General features: G+C 52.8%; 9 protein-coding genes across 9 annotated transcripts; 4 read left to right on the top strand and 5 right to left on the bottom strand.

Moving 5' to 3' along the window:
- Positions 1-572: 572 nt before the first annotated feature.
- Positions 573-1,769, top strand: QC761_122200 (Mitochondrial NADH kinase; the record flags this gene model as incomplete). The annotated part of the gene is made up of 1 exon (XM_062875480.1): positions 573-1,769. One exon carries the CDS (start codon positions 573-575, stop codon positions 1,767-1,769), a length of 1,197 nt encoding a protein of 398 aa, XP_062736040.1.
- Positions 1,770-1,835: 66 nt separating this feature from the next.
- Positions 1,836-4,334, bottom strand: HSV2 (Phosphatidylinositol 3,5-bisphosphate-binding protein). Its single transcript, XM_062875481.1, has 4 exons — positions 3,441-4,334; positions 3,244-3,282; positions 2,718-3,172; positions 1,836-2,656 (listed from the first exon to the last, which is right to left on the bottom strand). The coding sequence occupies exons 1-4, from the start codon at positions 3,547-3,549 to the stop codon at positions 2,129-2,131; spliced, it is 1,131 nt and encodes a 376-aa protein (XP_062736041.1). The 5' UTR covers positions 3,550-4,334; the 3' UTR covers positions 1,836-2,128.
- Positions 4,215-5,240, top strand: CDC11_1 (Cell division control protein 11; the record flags this gene model as incomplete). The annotated part of the gene is made up of 4 exons (XM_062872163.1): positions 4,215-4,654; positions 4,849-4,924; positions 5,014-5,126; positions 5,202-5,240. Exons 1-4 carry the CDS (start codon positions 4,640-4,642, stop codon positions 5,238-5,240), a joined length of 243 nt encoding a protein of 80 aa, XP_062736042.1. The 5' UTR covers positions 4,215-4,639.
- Positions 5,241-5,460: 220 nt separating this feature from the next.
- CDC11_2 (Cell division control protein 11) lies at positions 5,461-6,997 on the top strand (the record flags this gene model as incomplete). Its single annotated transcript, XM_062872164.1, has 3 exons — positions 5,461-5,492; positions 5,550-6,017; positions 6,069-6,997. 3 exons carry the CDS (start codon positions 5,461-5,463, stop codon positions 6,328-6,330), a joined length of 762 nt encoding a protein of 253 aa, XP_062736043.1. The 3' UTR covers positions 6,331-6,997.
- QC761_122230 (uncharacterized protein) lies at positions 6,140-8,114 on the bottom strand (the record flags this gene model as incomplete). Its single annotated transcript, XM_062875482.1, has 2 exons — positions 6,140-7,947; positions 8,000-8,114. 2 exons carry the CDS (start codon positions 8,112-8,114, stop codon positions 7,055-7,057), a joined length of 1,008 nt encoding a protein of 335 aa, XP_062736044.1. The 3' UTR covers positions 6,140-7,054.
- A 620-nt stretch (positions 8,115-8,734) lies between these two features.
- QC761_122240 (uncharacterized protein) lies at positions 8,735-10,150 on the bottom strand (the record flags this gene model as incomplete). The annotated part of the gene is made up of 2 exons (XM_062875483.1): positions 9,460-10,150; positions 8,735-9,400 (listed from the first exon to the last, which is right to left on the bottom strand). The coding sequence occupies exons 1-2, from the start codon at positions 9,628-9,630 to the stop codon at positions 8,735-8,737; spliced, it is 837 nt and encodes a 278-aa protein (XP_062736045.1). The 5' UTR covers positions 9,631-10,150.
- Positions 9,962-12,956, top strand: QC761_122250 (uncharacterized protein). Its single transcript, XM_062875484.1, has 4 exons — positions 9,962-11,224; positions 11,281-11,374; positions 11,432-12,132; positions 12,197-12,956. Exons 1-4 carry the CDS (start codon positions 10,520-10,522, stop codon positions 12,335-12,337), a joined length of 1,641 nt encoding a protein of 546 aa, XP_062736046.1. The 5' UTR covers positions 9,962-10,519; the 3' UTR covers positions 12,338-12,956.
- A 106-nt stretch (positions 12,957-13,062) lies between these two features.
- Positions 13,063-15,797, bottom strand: QC761_122260 (uncharacterized protein; the record flags this gene model as incomplete). The annotated part of the gene is made up of 3 exons (XM_062875485.1): positions 13,063-13,838; positions 13,906-15,483; positions 15,545-15,797. 3 exons carry the CDS (start codon positions 15,795-15,797, stop codon positions 13,408-13,410), a joined length of 2,262 nt encoding a protein of 753 aa, XP_062736047.1. The 3' UTR covers positions 13,063-13,407.
- Positions 15,798-17,254: 1,457 nt separating this feature from the next.
- QC761_122270 (uncharacterized protein) lies at positions 17,255-19,830 on the bottom strand (the record flags this gene model as incomplete). Its single annotated transcript, XM_062875486.1, has 4 exons — positions 18,591-19,830; positions 17,772-18,413; positions 17,395-17,720; positions 17,255-17,325 (listed from the first exon to the last, which is right to left on the bottom strand). Exons 2-4 carry the CDS (start codon positions 18,392-18,394, stop codon positions 17,255-17,257), a joined length of 1,020 nt encoding a protein of 339 aa, XP_062736048.1. The 5' UTR covers positions 18,395-18,413; positions 18,591-19,830.
- Between the last annotated feature and the right edge of the window lie 1,005 nt (positions 19,831-20,835).

Here is a 20,835-nt window from a genome sequence, read left to right on the forward strand (position 1 = left end):
TCAGGGACCTCAACCCCACCATCTTTCGAGCGCGGGGTGGTCTGCTGCATCTCATTGTCCAATTGTTGCATGTGTCTCCTTTCCGCACTGTGGTTGGATCTTTTTGTTTATTGCTCGCCGGCCAGTGTTGGGCGCACATTCGAAAGCTCCTGTCAGGGAACTGGAAAGCTTGTCAAGCTCACACCTAGGAATAGCCTACAGCTTCGAAAGTTGCCGAATACAGATCCTTGAAAGCAGCAAACAATGGCCTGTCCAATCACTGACTATATTTTCTCCAAGTCTTTGGCCGCGCTTCCTATCAAGCAACCAATCGGTTTGCCCACCATCCCCTGAAGGCAGGAATTTCAACATTAAAAAATAGGGGTTGATGAAACCCAAATGACCAGACAGCTCAAGGCTTTCGCGTGACACCTGATTTGTGGGGATTCTCATTCGCTGGCGCCCAGTGCTCAAAGTTGGCGCCAAGCTCGGCTGGACCCTAACCCGAGCTTTCTGTTTTCTTTGGTGCTCGGCACGGGCCAGCAAGGTTGTTGCAGCCTCGCCTGGTTTCCAGCCAATGTTTTCCCAATCAAATGCTCAGCCTTCTCTTCCAGCACGACCACTGCCCTCAAACCACATCCAACCACGCCTCCCAAAATATGAACCAAATACGCGCTATTCAAGCGCTCAATAAAAAGGAGCTTGAAAACGGGATCCCCCCCTCTGCCTCCTGGCATACCGACTATCGCGACACAGCCTTCGTCTACTTTGGCGGCCTTCCCTACGAGCTCACCGAAGGCGACGTCATCACCATCTTCAGCCAGTACGGCGAGCCGACCTTTCTCAAGCTCGTCCGCGACAAGGAAACAGGTAAATCAAAGGGCTTTGGGTGGCTCAAGTACGAAGACCAGCGCAGCACCGACTTGGCGGTGGATAACCTGGGGGGCGCGGAGATTGCGGGGAGGCTGATCAGGGTAGATCATGCGCGGTACAAGGCGAGGGACGATGAGGACTTGGAGGAGTGCAAGGTTGGGTGGGAGGATGTCATGAGGCGGGAGAGGTTGGAGAAGGGCCTGCCGAGTGAGGATGAGGACGGTACGGACGAGGATGAGGACGACAAGCCCAGGAGGGCGATGCTCAAGGAGGAGAGGGAATTGCGGCTGCTTATTCAGGATCACGACGATGACGACCCGATGAAGGATTTTTTAATTGAGGAGAAGAAAAAGGAGGTGGATGAGGCTCTAAGGAGGGAGAAGAAGAAGGAGGAGAAACATAATCGGAAACACAGGGAGCGTAGAGAGAAGGACAAGGATAGGGAGCATCGCCACCGCTCGCACAAATCCAAGCGTGACGAGGATGAGCGAGAGGACAGACACCAGGACCGCAGGCAAGAACGCATCGAGGACGACCCAGACCGGAAGCGCCGAAGAGATATGTCACCCTCTGGTGGGAACGACAAGGAGAAGGACCGTGATAGTAGGAGGGATGGCCATCGGGACGAAGGACGTCGCATCAGTGACCGGCGTGATAGAGACGTCAGACGCGACAGAGATGTCAGGCGCGACAGAGATGACAGGCGGGATAGAGCTGACAGGCGGGATAGAGACGACGGGCGTGATCGAAATGACCGGCCCGACCGAGGCCGAGACAGGGCTGATGAGCGCCGTCCCAGAGACGATCGAGGAGATGGTGATGATCGAAGAAAGGACCGTGACAGGCGACATCATGATGATGACGACCGCAGACGGCGCAGGAGTCGGAGCAGATCCCCACGCCCGAGTAGAGATTGAATGGGGCCCTGGATGCTGAAAGAAAACCCAATTGTGGTGGTCATTGAAGTAGAGATTGAATGGAGCCCTGGATACTGAAAGGAGACCCAAGTGTGTTGGTCATTGAAGAAGTGCAACGAGTTGATAAGATACCCAAGCCATGTTTAATACAAAACTACACATTGAACCAGCCGCTAATGTTTGCTGGAGAATGATGCCATCAAGTAAAATGCCAAATAAACGCCTGCTGTTGAGCCCAAATTCCTGCCGCTGATAGCCTGCCCCCTTCCCATAATTCCATGTAAACCATACCCCCTAAACAAGCAATGCCACCCACACTAACGCCGCGCCGAAAGGTCAATACGTTGAGTAGTCCCCTCCTAGTCCGCGAGATATCTCTTCCAGCCCGCCTTTGCTAGAGAACGTTTGCCCCCTCCCTCATCCTTGATGATAAACTTTTCCCAACGAGCGTCAGTGCCAGCTCCAACTACCAGCAGCGAAGTGTCGTCAAGCCAACCAATAACCCCTTTTGGCAGCCTCATAGTCCCAAGTGTTGAGCTCTCTGTGAGAAGCTGGTTCCCAACAGAGGGTTCATCACCCGCCTCGAAGGGGTGTGTGGCAAAGGAATAAGCATCCTTGACGAACCGAGGCATTAAAGGGATCTTGGACAAAATCCCCCATTTCCCTTGATCATTCGCTGTTTCCGGCGCCCCGTCCTCACCCTGGCCACCCAATCTCTTTCCTTTCGGCATGTCGAAGACATGTAGAGTGGATTTGTCCGATGTGCAAGCGAGCATAGTCCCAGATGGGTTGAACGCAAGAGAAAAGATAGCTGCTGGATCGATTCCTCTCCGAAGTTCAGCTATCTTGGCGCAGGTCCTGGTTGAGAATACTCGAATCAACGTTCCCTATGTTCAAGTTAGCAAGCGAACACCGCAGCCAATGCCTTGAAAATTAAAAGCCACTTACGGTCTCGCTAGCAGTTGCTATAAGCTCGCCATCCAGACTCAGCTGAAGGGCTCGAATGGCCGCTGCGTGGGCCGGGATGATGCTCACGTTTGACGTAGCAATCTCAACCACTTGCACCTGCCCGGCACTTCGGCCTGGGAATGCGATGATTCTGGATGACATGCGGCAAAGCCCCAGTGGGTTGTTGGCCGTCTCGTAGGCTGTGATGAACGAAGGCGGTTTGGCAAACTTGTATAGCCGGACACTGTTCTGTAGCACCACGACTATCCGTTCCTTAGACAACTGAGTGCCCCTCACAGGTGTCAACGCGCTGATATCGAGAGCGGACTTGCTCCTACCCTCGTCCCAGAGGATCAGCTTGTTGGCAGCAAACTTTGGCTTCCTACCCCCACCGACGATGCCCAGATAGTTAGCCTTGCCCATCATCTGAACCAGCCCAACACCCGCGTTGAATTCTGCTCAGGCTCGTAGTCAGTCTTCAAAGGGTCAAGAAACGCACACGCAAGTCTGATAAGGAAAGACATACCGCGCGCTGTGGTCTGCGTGCATGTTTCCGAGCTAAAGACTTGTCACTGTTAGCGCTGTTGCACAAAGTAGCCAAGTCCAATGGTCGAGTTCAGAGGGAGTGCCATCATCTTCTTGTGTTACAGGAGAGTCGAGAATTGGGTGGAGCACAGTTGATGGGTAGCTCAACGACTCTCAAGACACAGGTAAAGCACTTACTCCGAAACCCTGTATTCAGCCCGACAGCAAAACAGCTGCAATCGTCATTAAATGTTATCGAGAGAACCAGTGGAAGGCTGGTTGTCTCGAGAGGCGGTCGAGTATTCATGATAGTCCCGATTGCCCCGAACCGATGCCGGGGGGTGGTTGCTGATGGAGGTCGGTGCCGAGCAGGATGAGACAAATATGAGCGGATGCAGTGCCGGTCAAAGCTTGATTACGAAAACGAGATAAGAAAAACAAACGGCAACTGACAACGTCGAGATAGATGGATGATGAGGTGTTGTTGTTGCTATCCGTAAACAGGCTGGGCTTGGCGCTTTGAGTGTGTCAGCTGCACTCCAGCTGCTCCTGAGGTTGTTGAATGAAGGAGTTCCAGAGAGCCACGCCTGGCAGCGGCCACTTATACGATCTTTTAACAGGCGAGGTTGACCCAAGTCTGTACAAAAGCTTCCTGTTTCATGTCCTGTCCAAGATTCACAACTGGCGGAGAGATGGAACGCAGAAGTGAGTTTTGCAGTCTCAAAGACAGTCACCAGCTTCAACTCCAACTGCGCCAACAACGCAATCGCTGATGCTGAGACCATTGAGACAACAGGACTGGGTGAAATCGAAACACGAGGCCTTGCCAGCCGTCCCCAGCTGTTGGCTGCTTATGAAATGTCCGGGTGGGGAATCTGGAGTCCCGAGGAAGGGGCGCTTCCACCTGGGGATTTGGAGCGCGCCTTTCCCAGACAGGGCTAGCGCCATGTCATGAACGGGCAACCCCTGAGATTTGCGGGCTGGGGCGGCTGGTCATTACTGCTCCTGTGCTGGGTTGACAGCTCTGGCTGTTAGTGGACGGTGGTTCTCACTCACTGCCAGAGCCAGAAGTGCTCCGTGCTGAAACTCCTGGGCTCCTGCTGCGGTAGCACCCGCAACAATTTTGTGAAATTGGCATTTTCCGCCTCGACGCCCATCCCGGCCCTTCTCCTTTTCCCAACCCGAACCGTGATCATCCTCGCCGTCGTCCCATTCCTCGACTCCGACGACGCTTGTTGATTCTACACAAGCATTCATTCGAGAGTCCGCCTTTTTGGTGCCTGGATACGCCCAATCGTCTATTAATTCTATTCTTGATTGCCTGTTGAACGCTCTGTCAAAGGTCGGCGCTAGTTTTACCCGTGTTTCCATACAAGTCGCGACTCCACACCAATATCATGTCTTCTCCAGCCGTACGTCTGCCTTTCCCTGTCCATCCAGCTTCCTCAGTGAAGCCCATAACCCTTCGCATCCTTCGCCCGCAACACAGCTCTCCGCAACCCGCATTTCGCACGTGTGGCAGACCTCAAAACACCCGTCTACACCGAACCTGCATAACTTCACAGCTATGGTTGGAGCTAACAACACCTTGTTTGGCATTGAGCAGAAGATGATTCGCCGAAAGAAGAACGTCAAGAAGGGTATCCAGTTCTGCCTGATGGTCTGCGGCGCCTCGGGAACTGGTAAGTAAACAAACATCAGCTACAAGGCCGTCATGTTTGGCCATGTTCTTGCGCGCACGTGTGGCTGACTGCGCTGGTGATTCTTCTAGGCCGTACTACCTTTGTCAACACCCTCTGCGGCAAGCCCGTCCTTGGCCACAAGGAATCGGATGACCCGTCTACTGCGCACGTCGAGGATGGCGTCAAGATCAAGCCCGTCACCGTCGGTATGCAACCCCCCCTTCCCCTTAGGACGAGAACCTGAGGCACGGATAAGCCAGCATCTAACAGTGGATAGAGCTTGAGTTGGATGAGGAGGGAACGCGCATTTCTCTGACCATCGTCGACACACCGGGCTTTGGCGACCAGATTGACAATGAGGCCAGGTAGGTGCTCCAAAGCCTGTGGCAGACAAGACAAGACCGCGTGCTAACTGGTTGGGTACGAACAGCTTTGCCGAGATCGTTGGGTACTTGGAGAGGCAATACGATGACATTCTTGCGGAGGAGTCGCGTATCAAGCGTAATCCCCGTTTCAGAGACAACCGCATCCACGCCATGCTTTACTTCATCACCCCGACCGGCCATGGGTAATTTATCCTCTGCTCCCAATTTGGGCCTGAATACCCTGCTAACATACGCGCTAGCCTCCGCGAGCTTGATATCGAGCTCATGAAGCGCCTTGCCCCCAGGGTCAACGTCATCCCCGTTATTGGCCGGGCCGACTCGCTTACTCCCGCCGAACTCGCAGAGACGAAGAAGCTTGTGATGGAGGATATCGAACACTACCGCATTCCCGTTTACAACTTCCCTTACGATATTGAGGAGGACGATGAGGACACAGTGGAGGAGAACGCCGAGCTCAGAGGTCTTATGCCATTCGCTATTGTCGGATCGGAAGACATCATCGAGATCGGAGGTCGTCAGGTTCGCGCCCGCCAGTACCCTTGGGGTGTCGTCGAGGTTGACAACCCGCGTCACTCCGATTTCTTGGCTATCCGGTCTGCGCTTCTCCACAGCCACCTTGCTGACTTGAAGGAAATCACCCACGATTTCCTCTACGAAAACTACCGTACCGAGAAGCTCAGCAAGAGCGTCGAGGGTGGTGCTGGGGTGTAAGTTAATGCGTATGCTTTTGTGGTGAGATACATACTAATCAGCTGCAGCGACTCTTCGATGAACCCTGAGGACCTTGCGTCACAGTCTGTTCGCCTCAAGGAGGAACAGCTGCGCCGTGAGGAGGAGAAGCTCCGCGAAATCGAGGTCAAGGTTCAACGCGAGATCAACGAGAAGCGCCAGGAGCTCCTGGCCCGCGAATCCCAGCTCCGCGAGATCGAGGCCCGGATGCAGCGCGAGGCTGCCGCTGCGGCTGCCGCCCAACAAGGGACTCCTTCCAACCACTCGGAGCCCAATGGCAACCCAGAGTAAACCCCATGATGGTATCAGGTTATCGAAGTTTCACGGCTGTCATACCGATATGGCGAAACTTCGAAACTTTCTAGGCGACCTGATCTTTCTGTGCAGGCGTTGGTTCTTCTGTTGTGTTTAGAGACAAAATATTCCCCCCCCGCTGCTTCTGCAATTTTTTTTTTTACCAAGACGATACTAGCTCCAGCCCAAGGCCATGAATGTGACGAGAAACAGAGGACGATGGAGCACGCCCGTAATGGCAGTGACGAAGAGTGACTGGAAAAGGGGTGCGTGATAGGCTGGCGGAAAGGGCACAGGGTTCACGCGGAAGTCATCAAGGGAAGGCATAGATGGTGTCGGCTGGATATCAGGTTAGGTGACGAGGTCAAATTTGGTAGTTCTCTTTTTGGTTCCAGCCGACGCCATAACAGGGGGTGAGGCAACGGAAGCATGGGCCCCGTAATGCAGAGGAGGGAGGGTTCTTTGGGAGGTGGCCAGGCTGTTGTTCTTTCCGTCACGTCTGTCAGCATCAGCTTGCTGGTTATACCCTGAGTCGGCCACTTACTATCTGACTCGCTTTATTTTCCTTTTTTTCTACTATTGGACTTCTAATGCAGATATCACCTAAATTAAGTTTTCATCTCGACGATTTGTACTCTCTTAACAACGCTGACTATCCACCCCTCTTCGCTGTGTGTGATTTACAAATACGAGAAAACCAATGCCCAATCCGCCAAACACCTCAACCTCTCCACCTCCGCAAGCGGCTTTCAACTACAGGCAGCCGAGCCCCAAGAACGGCCAAGCGATCAGCCGCATCGTTCCCCGGGTCCCCCGAATGTCCCGCCACCTTGGTAAACTTTGTCCTCGCCCCGGCGGCATCCCTCTCGTCAATCAGAGCCCGAATAGGCTTGATGATATCGTCGTTCTTAACCGCCGCGCCCTTAGCCGACAGCCACCCGTTTCTGACCCATCCCCGATACCACTTTGTCACGCAGTCGATGGAGTATTGACTGTCTGTTCTGATCTCCACCGACTCGGCGGGGTCAAAAGCCTGAAGCGCGAGGAGGACGGCCATGAGCTCGGCGCGCTGGTTGGTTTGCAAGGGGCCCGGGAGGCGTTTGGAGATGTTCCTGGGGTCGCCAGCGCCGAAGTAGACCCCTATCCCGGCTGTGGCGTGCCTTTTGCCGTTGCCGGGGGCGGCGCCGTCGGTGTAGACTACGATCAGTTCGTTTGTGTCGGGGTTGGGCCTGGCTCTTTTGGCGGGGGGCTCTCTGGTGGCGGTTGAGGTTGGGGGGACTGGGTTCTTTTTGGGGAGGACGATGTTGTTGGTGACGGTGTTTATGATGGGATAGCGAGGGAATGCTGGCGGTGGTGCTGGTGGTGATGGGGAGTTGTCGCGGGCCGGAGCAGGATCATTGCGGTTGGTTCGACCAGGATAGCTGGTTTGAGGCGAGGAATGATCAGAGCCACGTCGGATGAGATAGGTGGTTTGTGGTGTTGGGTGATCAGGTCCCCGTCGGAAAGGTTGGCGAGTACTGCTGCTGCTGCTAGCCTGTTGGTTTGTCGTGTTTGAAGAAGAGCGGCCCGCGTTGAACCAATCCTGTGCTTCCTTGCGGGTGGGAAAGCTTTTGTCTATGAAGGTCAGTCAGTGTAACGTATGCATCATGAAGGAAGAGAATCTTACGAATTGCGCCGCCAAAGCCGGTGACTTGGTCACTGGCCTCAGCCCAGCTGGTGTAAACACCAGGCTTTTTGCCGATGCGAACAGCATAAAACTTTGGTCCCCCCTTTCTCGCCATCTGCCAAAGCCTCCAGAAAAAAGAGCGGCGTGCCAGGGTGATTTGTCGCGGATGGCGACGAAGGTCGGCAAGATATACTAAAGTGCAACAACTAACGGACAAGGAATCAACGGCGACTTCCTTCGCGTGTGGCTTGGCGCGTCTTTCAGTTCTTAGTTTCAGCGACCAGAAGGTGTGGTGTGAATAGAAACCTCGCGGAGGCAAATCTGAAATAAATTGATCGAGTTTAGTGGGGTTGGGGGAAGCTGATGCTTTGTCGGGCACAAAGAAACGATTTCCTCAACACATTCTACACTATGGCAAACTGCCTACATCGATCACATTTTAAAAGATCATTCGGAACCAAACACTGTAGACGGAGCAAGCCCTTAGTCATAACGGACCGTCCATTTATTAACTCCTGCCGAAACCAAGAATAGTAATCCCATCAGGTCGAGTCATCCCAAAGCCAAAAAAAAACAAAAAAAAAACAAAGAGGGAAGCAAACATCAATAATACAAAACAACCTCCGCCCTGTCATAACACGCTCGTCTCTTGATCCCATATCGTACCTTATCGTCCGTCATTCTGAACCTTCCTTCGCCCATTCACCACGACCACTTCTTTAACCGCCGCCAAACTTAGTTATTGTTCTGGCTGTTCAGAATCCGCAAAATGGCCAAGAACAGGTTGATAATGTCAAGATACAAACTCAAAGCGGCAGCGATCTCCTCCTCGACATGGTGCTTCCTCATAACGAGCTGTGTGTCCACGAGGATGTAGCCGCTGAAGATCAACGCGGCCAACAGACCGTAGATGAGCTCAGTTGTGCTGGTGTGAGGAAGGAAGAAGGACATAAACCCGAAGAGGACCAAGCCCCAAAGAGCGCCAAAGAGATATGGCATCCATGAAGTGAAGTCGTACTTGGACTGACAAGCGAAGGCCGTCAAGAAGATGAAGATGCCGCCGGTGAGCACGACTGCGTTGAGTACGATAGAAGAGTCGTAGAAAGAGACAATGACGGAGATGGTGTAGGCTTCAAGAAGTGTGAAGCCGGAGAGGAAGAGCAGGTTGGTAGGATATGAGTGACGTTTCCAGTAGGTGAGGATCATGAAACCCATGGAGCCAAAGAGAGACAGCCAGAGAACGGTGGGGTTATTCTGAATCCAACTTCTGTAGCCATCGCTCATGAAGCTTAGAGAGCTCACGAGGGTTGTTGCGAGTATTTGGACAGTAAGAATGGTGTAGACTTTGCGGATGAACTGGTTGCGGATCTCGAGGGTAGCTTCGGCAACGGAACCTCCGAACTAGAAAAGCGCTGTTAGGTCAAGCTGTTGATACAGAATAAGCGCAGGAGTATGCCCACCTTGAAGTCATCGGGGATGTTGTCTTCGCTGCTGCGAGGGGCGCCGCCAAAGAGGGCAGCGTTGTCTTGCGCCGAGCTGCTCTCAGCCTGGTACGACGGAGGCGGCTGCGTGTAGAGGTGCGCATCGGGATCTTCCTGCGCAGCAGGCGTATACTTGGCTGTGCTCGCCATTGTGCCTGTTATCAATGTCGGATCAAACTGGTGGTGACCGTTGCGTATAGTTGGCTGTAGATGTGCAAGCGCAAAAACGTTGCCTATTTGTAGGCAATCGGTGTAATACAGTTAGTTGGATGAATGACGATGGCAGCCTTTCACGGAGGATGACCCGAGAGAGTGGGGAATGCGCTAGGTGATCAGTGGCGGAGCTGCTGCAGGTAAAGACCAGGTGGATGCCGGAAGGTTCCATTAGCCTGGGGAAGCTCGCCTATTTACATAGATCTGACTGCAGCCAAGGCCGTTTTGGTCCCAAGACCTGCAATAATATTGTATTTCTCTCTCGAAGAAAATAGATAAGCCTCTCTGGAGGTGTGATACCGAGTTCGGAGCTGTGACAGTGCAATATATGTCTTTTGAAAGGGTCATCGGAGTCACTCGGAAAGGGGAGCGCGCAGTTGGGCAAAAGCCCGCCGTGAACACTATGCAGCAAAAGGGTATAGCGGGGGAGCAGGGGTTAGGGTTCAACGAGACAAAGATGTCCACCGCCCGAACCCCCTGCAGTCAGGGTCCACTGGCTGGACTGGCTAGCAACTCTGTCTGGCATTGGGCAAACGCCGCCAGTCGCGTCTCCCAACGACGTCCGCGAATGTTTCGGGGAATTTACGGCCCGCATTTGAGCTCTCCTGAAGTCAACACCTGCGGGAGGGGAGCGTTTTCAGGGCGACCAGCAAACGGAACGATCAATCGACATAACCGCGCCGGCGGACGGTTGTCGAGTGTCTCGCCTTGCGACCTTTAACTTCGAGCCCAAACACCACGAATCCCTGAACACGCAAATGCGACTCCAGCGACGACAACATCCCATTCAAGCAACACGGTGAGCTCGTCCTGAACAGGCGCAGCCATGGCCGGGAATACAAACAGGTACTCGTCTTACACGACAGCCTCTGTTGGGTCAGGATCAGATGGCAAAAATGGCGAGAAGGCGGAGAAGAAGGATCTCTGGAGCTCCATGCTGGACGGGGTAGCCAGTGCAAAGCGACTGCCAGAAAAGAATATTATTTTACTAGGAGGTACTGTCGACTCCCAGCGAGAGTTCTTCGAATCCCTCTCCAACAACGAGCTACGCCGAACCCTTGATCGAAACGCATCTCGAATGCCCCCAGTCGCAAACAGCTTTGCACTGGGGTATACCTACTACGACGTTCTTGATGCCGACCAGGAAGACACCTTGGCTCGCATATCTCTGTACACTCTTACAAACCCCTCGCCGAGCTTCGCGTCTCTTCTCAAGCCGCTTCTGACGCCTCAGACGATACCAAATACCCTGGTTGTAATATTACTGGATTGGTCTCAGCCGTGGAAATGGATGCGCCAGTTGCGGGAGTGGATTTTGTTACTCAGGACTGTTCTGATCTCGTTAAGCCATGAGTGTATGGCAACAATGGAGGAAGTGATGTTGTCGTGGCGCGAACGCGGTAGGGGTGGCGGGACCAACCTCGACGGCACAACGGCCTTGCCAGTCGCGGATGATGGTGTTGCTTTACCCCCAGGTCCTGGCGAGTGGGAGGACGCACTGGGTATCCCACTATGCGTTGTCGCTCAAAATGTAATATCCCATGGAATCGCCTCCTTTTTCGCAGTAGCTAACCTCAGCCTCGGTAGGCCGAAAAAATGGAATACCTTGAAAAAACACAAAGTTGGAAGGAGGAGGAGTTTGATGTTGTGTTACAGTTCATGCGGACAGTATTGCTTAGGCGTATGCTGCCCCTATTTTCCAGAGAAAACAATCGTCACAATGCTAATGTGGTTCCAGATGGCGCTTCTCTGATTTACACCACCCCCTCTTTACCCTCGCAACTCCCAAGCTTGATTCACTCAAGCCTTGGCATCCACTCACTTCTGAAGAAGCAACCACTAAAGCACAATGTCATCGACAGGGACAAGATTGTAGTCCCTCCCAACTGGGACTCGTGGGGTAAGATCCGTGTACTACGAGAAGGTTTCGACGTGGAACGTGTCAGCAATGCCTGGACCGCCGATCTCGATCAGCCATTCCCACATCCTCAATCAAACGGCAACACGTCAAATGGCGAGCCCAATGGCGAAAGCGGTGAAGCTGTTCACGACCAGGAAGAAGAGGACGACGATGACCCCCAGGGCTCGACAGTCAGGCTATACGAGCTGTCAGTGCAGGATCCCACAATGGACGCCCTCCAGCTGGCGGGGCGCGACACTCACTCGACCGAGCTTGAAGTAAAGAGCGAGGACACCCAAGCCTTCCTCGGCAAACAGCTCAAGCAGCTCGAGACCTTCAAGAAACAGCACGACGAGACCTTTGGTCAAGACTTTGGCAGCTCCAGAAATAAACCCTTCAAGAAGATTGAGGAGGATGAGGGGGCGCTGGACCCGTATACTCGGACGACAGAAGCCAAAGTGTTGGAGCATATTGGCCCGGTGCAGTTCAACATGGGCGGTATCCAAGTAGACGCGGATGACATGGTTCAGAGGCTCAAGGTGAGCACCCCGGTGAAAATTTTGAACTCTAATCATACCACAGGAGACTAACATTTGTGTCCAGGACCGTCAAGCATACGGCACCTCCGAGCCAGGCAGCCCAACAGACGAGGTGGGCGCCGAAGCAAACGCCCAAATGGATACTGAAAACCTGCAGGCCTTCTTCCAAGGCCTGATGAACAGGAAGAGCGGCACAGGCAAATGATCCTTTTGCCGATTTGCCAGCTACATACAGTACTAATAACATTCGCATTCCTACATGACAACAACAAACACTCAAGGGGTCAGCCTCTTTTTTCTTCACTTCGTTTCCCATTCATTGTGCATCGTTGTTAGAAATGGTCGTGTACAGTCTATCTAGCTCCGGTTAAGAGAGGGAGGGAGAGGGGGGGGGGGGCGGGATATGGATTATGTCACCCTTTGTTTTGGAACAAGAAGATTTAGATACCCCCTGTTTTCCGATATGGACAGAATACCTCTGTCGAGATATATTCGTGACTGATGTTTTGAGCCGGAAGCATTGGCCGTCTGTCTGTTCAAAGCATTGCGGTCCCCGCGGTCATGAATGGGTTTTTATTTTCACCAAAAAGATGCGCTTCATGGTAGTTCATCGAGTGTGTCTGACAGAGATGGGCCTCCCACACAGAGGAGTAGAGGAGAACGCTGTCTCATTTGGTGTCAGGGTCTCAACATATCTCTAATAGGTCCTGAATGATAGGTGATGGTTCTTTCACAGGTGCTCGAGCATTGTATGGCGAAAACCTAGAGGCCTTGGAGCTATCATTTGCCGCACAGCACAGTGTTGGATCATGTCTGCACATGTAGAGAGAATGCTCCATGTTGGCCCTCTGATGCTCCAACCTCACCTGCGTAGACCTGCAAAGCCAGGCACATGCTTTATGTCATGAGATTAGGGCCTCTTCAGCAGTTCTCGACATAAAGAATCTCTGTTTCGACACCTGACCACAGCATAAAGAAGCGAAACACTCAAAACAGCCATCGTGAGTTAGGGAGAAAACACCAAATTCAGCATCTACACGTACCACTTAATTCAACACTCATGCTACAACTAAACACCTGCCAACTATAAATACATGACCGCTTTGATACAAGAGTCCCGACACACTCAAAAGCTCCCTTCCCATGCGTTTCATTCGCCCACTGCTCAAGCGTGCCAGTTCCCGATTCATATATCCCTAGTCAGGTCCTGGACTGTCGATATATAACCATGTCTGCGTCTTACGACTTCAACTTGGCAGGCATCGCCAGGCATGACTATTTAGCCTCGACAAGAACCCTTGCGCGACCTCTCGCTCTCAAGCGTAGCTCAGCCAGCTGTGATTGAGCAAGGTCTTGATTCTCTATCCGGACCTCTTCCACTCCCAGTTTCGCTGTTATGACATTTGCCAGTAGGCTCTGGTGTATCCAGTGATGCTCCATGAGCTCGGGGTCGAAAGCCTTGATCGTTTCTAACGCAATCTGCGTATAGCGCGGTTCCGCAAAGATGGAGCCCAGTCTGTAGAGGTTGGAGGCCGAGACGGCGTTGACCGAGGGGATCAGAATGTCCATGGCACTCTTCAGGCGTGGGATGTTGCTGCTGATGGTCTGCAGCTCAGTTGAATAGAAACCGCCAGAGCCAGCGGCTCGTCGGCTTGGGGTACCGTTCACTGCGGATGGCGAGTCATAAAATAGCCGGTTTTGTGCATCTGGTCTGGTGCGTTAGCAACCAGCTCTCCATTGTCGTCATTCTGAAACATTAGGGGATCGACTCACCTTGAAGATCCTGGGCCCAATTTAGCCACCGCTTACTGAGTGTTGCTTCGTACAGATCCAAAAGACCCTCAATCAAAAAGGCATAATCATCAGCAAAAGCAAGCGTCTCGCTCGGCCCATTGTTCCAGTAGCGGTGCAGTACTTTATGCTGCCCACCGTTTGGACCTTCGGTGTTGATATCATTTAACCACAAATTGTCAAAGATAAACTGGGCTGCCTTTTCAGCGCGTTTGATATACTCCGCACTTTTGGAATGGCCAGCAGCCTCCGCCGCCGCTTGTGACCGGGATAGTGCTGAGATGACCATGCCGTTGACTCCAGCAATGATTTTCGTATCTCTGGGTGGTCGTACGCGTTCCTTGTCCCTATGAGCAAGCAACTTCTTCTTTGAAGATGCAATGATCCGATGTATCTCCTCAACCGGAAGACCATGTTGAGTCGAGAGCTCATGAACACCGTTACCGGCGGAAAGAATGTTTTGGTTAAGAAACTCATCGGAGGGATCCCGCTCTTGGGGTACATTGCCATCCTCTTGTACATTCCAATATGCAGCAGCGATATTGCTGGCTTCTGGTCCCAGAACCTCGTCAAACTCCCTATGAGTCCAGAGGTAAAATGTCCCGTTTGTCATGTGCTGTTCGCCCTTGCGATAGTATGAGTACGCCGCCTCGCTTGAAATAAAGCCCCCATTTTCTTGCTGAATTTCGGGACTGATCAGGTAGTCGGCCAGACCCAACACAACATCGGCGAACTCGTCTTGGTTGGTCAGTTGTGTTCCTTTTCTGTTTCCAAGCCAGGCGTCAAGATAAACCCCCAACAGTAGGGCGTTATCGCCCACCATCTTCTCAAAATGGGGCATGTTCCAGTCGCTGGTGGAACTCATCCGCATGAACCCTTCACCGATGTGGTCTCTTAAACCACTGTTCTTCATCTTGCTCAACGTCTGAAGCGCCATCTTTGTCGCCCTCTCAACATCCTCCTCTCCTCCAATGACATCACGTACTGTATCAGGACATTCTCTGAGCCGGAGCAAGAAGGACAGCCGCGCCGGGTTAGGAAACTTTGGCTCCCCAGGCTGGCCAAAACCGCCATGCACAGGATCGAAAAGTTTTGCTATACGGCTTACAGCAAGCTCAACGTGGTCCAGGTCCACCTCAATATCCGAATCGGACGTTGCTGTGGCGTTGGGAGCGCGAGCAAGTGGCAAAGCACCTTCCTGAACAAACTTTTCTAGGCCTTCGAGCTCCTTCGCAGCCTCCTCCCGGCACTTTTGCTCCTTCTCGACCCACAGTCGATGATTACTTTGCAAAATGGTGAGCAGGTCGCATGCCTCCCCATCCTCCCCAACAGTACCAGGCGCAGGTAAATAGGCATTCGCGAAGAAGGGCTCGAGATCGGGAGTGAAAAATAGGTGTAACGGCCAGCCACTGATGCTGTTGACAGCAACGCTGTAGTTTTGGTATATTGCATCGAGGTCTGGTCGCTCCTCCCGGTCCACGATGATCGGGACAAAGTGCTCGTTGAGGAAGGCGGCAACTGTGGGATTGTGAAATGTGTCCCGGGTTGTTATGTGGCAAACTTGGAGTGGTATACGGTCAGCTTTTGTTGTTATTGAAAGCAACAGCGGAGAACAGCTTACGGTAATCAGCCAGAAATCCAATATGCATGTAGATGGGTTTATTTTCGGCCTTGGCTCGGGCCAGAGTTTCCTCGCTCATGGGTTGCCAAGCTACAGGTGTGTCGGCATGAAGGAAAACATATGGGCTCTTGCTTTCTGAGGCGCGGTTCCGTACAGGTGGGAGTTCATCGGAGCCCAGCGACTGGTTTCCTAACGCTGGCGGGGCGGCTCCGTCTGCCGCCGATTGCTGCTGCTGGAGCTGTGCGCTCATCATCTTGAAGAGACTGACAAAATTCCTCCCGATGACACTGTTCAAATGACCTTCTCAAGTCTCAAGGCGGGCGGGTGGTTATCAGTAAGTTGGGACCAGATCGATGACCAGCTGCTTGTTGAACTAAGGTCGGCTTGATTCGTTGCGGGGTAGGTCGATAGCTGTGACTCAAGATCTTGCAGTCGGGTTATGGGTCCAGATCGGAGAAATCAATATTCACGAGAAAGTTGATGAAGCAAGTTACTATAGGATGGCTTCGAAGTCTGGAAACATAGATGATGATAAGCCAGGTCGTCAGAGAAGCCTTCTTGGGGAAGGTTGGGTTGCCGGACACGGAAGCTGTCCTGTGGAGTGGCCCTGAAACCGATGCGCCGGGGAGCTTCCGGCCGGCTAACACGAGCAGGGATATGACGGGTTGCGGCTTGCCCGTTGCCGAGCTCCACCTGACGGGAGGAAGATCAACGGCCTATTGAGACTGTCGGGTTTATCATCCTGAACATTTTGTGCTACAAATCTGTAATGTTCAAGTCAACAATAGGGCTGTCATTCTCAGTATATCTGGAGGACGTGTGACATCCATCTTGACTACCACGCCACCGTCCCACATCTAACCGTTACCGTCGACCCAAAAAGAAGACCCTCAGCATCAGCAGTCGTCATGATTCCACAAGCCCATCCTTGACAGGAAACCAACATCCTGATTCAAGATAAAAACATCTCATATAGCATTCAGTATCTGTATACGTACGATACATGAAATACCCAAAAGCATGATAACAGCGCCATCCATGAACCCTATAAATAGCATCATCCGTGTGAAGCCATTGAGGCACCAGCCGCGATGAAGGTAACAAGGCCAAATCCCGTATCAAGAATTGAATAAACTTCCCCGAGCAGTAAGCACCAACAAGGACAACAAACCATTCCCACATGAAGGAAGACAATGTAAACTCCTAAAATCAGAAAAATCAACCGCAAAGCTAAACCGAGGAATACTCTTCCCCGGCAGACGAAGCAAATGGAAAAACATGCGCCCCATATTCCAAGTCATCAAGGACTAATTTTCACGCTCCTCATTTCCTTCCTTGTGCTGCCCATTGTCGTGTCGTAAGTCTCGTAGCTCATCGCTGGTTTTTGGCCAGAGGTTGACACCGCTATGATGACGGAACGTAATTTCGCAAGGGATCTAGAAATGAAGCCGAATAGTACGGCGGACCAGTTGCCAAGGCTTTTCTCTAGCTCGAGCTGGGTTGACAGGTAACCGTGCGACCCATCCTCCCTTCTCAGCCAACATAGATACCAAGCTCACCAGGATCGAGCGGTAACAGTGAAATAAGTGCAATGTGTACAACAAAAGACGATTGTATACACAGGAAGAAGCGAAAAGATAAACGGCCCCGGCCGTCCCGAGTATTCTACATAGTTACGTCGTCTTCGTTAACGATCAGTTGTGTCTACACTTAAGCGGCGATGGAGATAGGCTGGCCAAGGGGAGGCAGCACATTCTTGCCGTAAGCTCCGCCCATGTTTCCTACACGTACAAAAGGTTAGTTCGGTGGGATACAAGTAGTTGTGGATAAATGGCTATTTTGAAACGTACCAACAGGGAAATAATTGCAGACAGTGTACAGAGACTCCATGTTGGAGACAAGCGTGCCGACAGGGCAGCGAGCGGTGAAGCAGCCAACCTGTTTGGAGTCCTTCCAGACAAGCTGGGTGAAGTGCCCCCACTTGGAGAAGGTGGCTTGAGCCTGGGCGCTAGGGTTGGCACGGCCATATTCGCTGGCAGGGAAAAGCTCAAGCTCGTCATTGTACCAGCCGTTAGAGATGGCGCGAGCAGCAGCAGCAGCTGGGTCGACTTTGTCAACATTAGCAGATGCGGCCCACATGGCAAGATTTTGGCCGTAGCCACCACCGTTGATGCTCCTGCAAAACAGTTAGAACCATGATCCAACGTCGGAAACCTATTGTACTTACGTGTCGTGCTCAAATTTGCAACGTTGGGCAAGAACCTTGGCAGAGTCGGCATACTGCTGTCCCCACTCGAGAGCACCAGCGGAGTGGTTAAAACGGTGCACATTGTGGCTCTCAAGAACAGCCTTCTGATAGTCACTGGAGGCCTCGACCTTCACTGGAGCTGGGGCCGGAGATGGGGCCGAAGCGGGGGCTTGAGTAGACACGGCAGGGGCGGGGGCTTCAACGACGGGAGCAGGAGCCTCGACGACGGGGGCCGGGGACTCAACCACGGGGGCAGGGGCTTCCACAACGGGAGGGGCCTGTGCAGCAGGCTCAGGCTCCGGAGCAGGCTCAACAACAACAACCGGCTCAGGAGCAGCGCTCGTGCTGGGAGCCGGAGGGGGAGGAGGCGGCGGGGGGGGGGCGGCAGACGTGGTGGTCGCGATGGTAGTAGTAGTGGTGCGCTGAGCGGGGCGACGAGCCACGCTGAACACAGCCGGAGTGGGCTGCTCGCCTTCGGTGACAGTGACGGTAACCCATTCAATGACGACCTTACTGTGAACAATAAGGCGACGCTCCTGGAGGATGGGGCTGGCAGCAGCCAGAATAGCGCCGCAGGCGGCGAGCATCGCTGAGGACTTCATATTTGTGAAATCGGCGTGTCTGTCTAGAACATTAGTCTCGCGGTCTGATATGCATTATCAAGGTTGAGTCAGATTGGTGAGAGCAGATAGCCAGAGGGGACTCCCGCCACCCAACTTTCAAAGCAACAATATCATTGTGATGCATGAGACACGGCCCACGTGGGCATCAGAGAGACGTGCCAATCAGCAGACGTACCTAGAGTGATGATAGTTCGGGTCTGAATGATGGATTGGTCGTAAGGGGATGGGTCTGAGATGGGGAGTTATGTACCCAGAGCCAGGTTGAGGGCAGCACTGCTGTCGTTGCTTGATCCTTCAAGGATGTCGATGGGATCGTTCGTTGTTGTGAGACAGTCGTCGGTCCGCTGAGCTGGATCGAGATGACGTCTTGACTTGCCGCACCGGTCCGTCGAGGAGACTGCTAGTGGAAGGAGTGACGAGAAAAGAATGCGTGACGATACTTGTCGTCGTCCACAACCAGGGTTCACGAGTACCGCAGTAGCCACAGGATTCCGAGGTCGCCCTAACACCAAACGACAGCGCCGCCGTCAAGAGAGGTGTTGATGTTTTGGTTTGAGAAGGAGTGGAAAGTCGCCAAATCGAGCAGGGCACAAAAGTCGAAGAAGTCGAGAGACCAGAGATGGCGAACAGTTGGTAAGGAGTGGACTGAAGTAAAACTTCAAAAGGAGTGTTGGGGGAAGAAGAGAAGGTGAGGAAGTGGTTGTGAGAAGGATGCAGTCCACGGGTCACACCAGAGAAGAAAAGGTGAAGAGTTGAAAGGTGAGCATAGAGAAAGGAAGGATGGTGTTCTTAGCAGCCGGCCACGGGTGGGGCCCAAGCTGGAGCGTCAGGTTGAGGGGATCAGAATCCAGGGTGCTGGTCCCGGCTTCTTGGCCCCCTTCAGACGTCACCTTAATTTTCTTGAATGCGGGGCGGATGGAGTGGAAATATCACGACCGCGCCGCAGTTCTCAAGCAAACAGGCGGACCAGGGGGGGTTGATGCATCAACTGCACCAAGGGTTGGTTTGCAGGTGTGTGTCCAGATGTGAAGTTGGGTTTTGCTCACAAGGTAGGTTTCTTTACCAGACGATAGCGTCAGCGGTCGTTGACGTTTGGAACAGGAAAATGGCAGTGCGAAGTCCAATTCTATTATACTCGAACTACATCCACAACCGCGCAACGCAGCAGCAGCGGGTATCCTGTGATGCCTTTCCAGGCTGCCGTCTGGGTCGCTGGGTTTCTCGGTCTTCTCAGGTGGTGTCACGTCAACTAGACAATTGGCTCCAAAACACAGGGAGCTGTCGTCCCATGTTTCTGATCAGGGCCGTTCATCGAGCCCTCGGTTTGATAGCCGCACTCCTCGAGACCCTTCTGGCCCAAAGTCTAGAGCCAATCAAATCGCTGTTCCTGAGGAGTGCCTTGCAGGACTTGGCGGGGTAGCTTGCAATTACCGGGGCTAACCTGGGTGCCCAGAGAGTGGGAGAGCCAATGGACACAACGGCGGTAACCCCCGCCTGTCTGAAACGACGCTAACAGCGGGTGGAGACCTTGACGAAATTCACCACTGCTCCCCCTGAGAAACTCCATCGACAAGCGTACGATCATGTTACATTGTTAGGGTTGATAGGATCGTGCCGTCCAAAGCCTTAGCATGACTCGATCGACGCCAGCATGTGTCGCAGCACCAAACGACGTTTTATCAAGTTCTGAGATAATACAGTGCTTTCTATGATATTCGTGTATTGAATCTGTTAAGTTCCCAGTGGGAAGAAACAAAACATATCCCCTGGTCTCAATCATTACCATCTATCTGGATTGTATCCGATTCTGACAGGATCAGACTTGCGAAGCACAACCTCGAATCCTGCAGTGCAGGAATTTTGCTACGATACCCCCTGGCAACTTTTTATGCCGCTTCTGTGTAGTTGCAAACCTGGAGAGTCCTGGAGAGTCTGGATCGAATTCCCTACTAGGTCGGCATACCTAGCAAATTTGCAAGATCGGAAACTAGATCTCTTGGGGCATGAGCTCGGTGTTTGAGAGCAGATTACACATCCGGGTTTTTGAGGATTTTGAGCAAAATTTCATCATCTTTGCCCTTCGTGCCTTCCACTTCCAGATATGCCCCGCGGGGAGCAGGTACAGGGCGGCAAACGCCCACATTTAAGGGGGGTCGATCACCGTTGGTTCAACTGCGGCCAGATTGTCGTGCGAGGAAGACGCGCAGGGGTTTCCCTACCGGTGGTTATGATATCCATGAAGGAAATCGGTCTCTAGCAACCGGCAACTTCATGCTCCTTCTGGTGTGGCTCTCTCCTGCGACGTGAGTGTGTATATTCGATTTTGGTGTCCGGGAAGTCTGGTTAAAGTATTAAACATTGCAACGTGGTGTGTGCGCCTCATCGACATAGCTGCTGATCCAGAAGATCGCTCCCATTTT

This window comes from Podospora bellae-mahoneyi, assembly GCF_035222275.1.
Source record: "Podospora bellae-mahoneyi strain CBS 112042 chromosome 1 map unlocalized CBS112042p_1.2, whole genome shotgun sequence".
NCBI classification, from domain to species: Eukaryota; Fungi; Ascomycota; class Sordariomycetes; order Sordariales; family Podosporaceae; genus Podospora; species Podospora bellae-mahoneyi.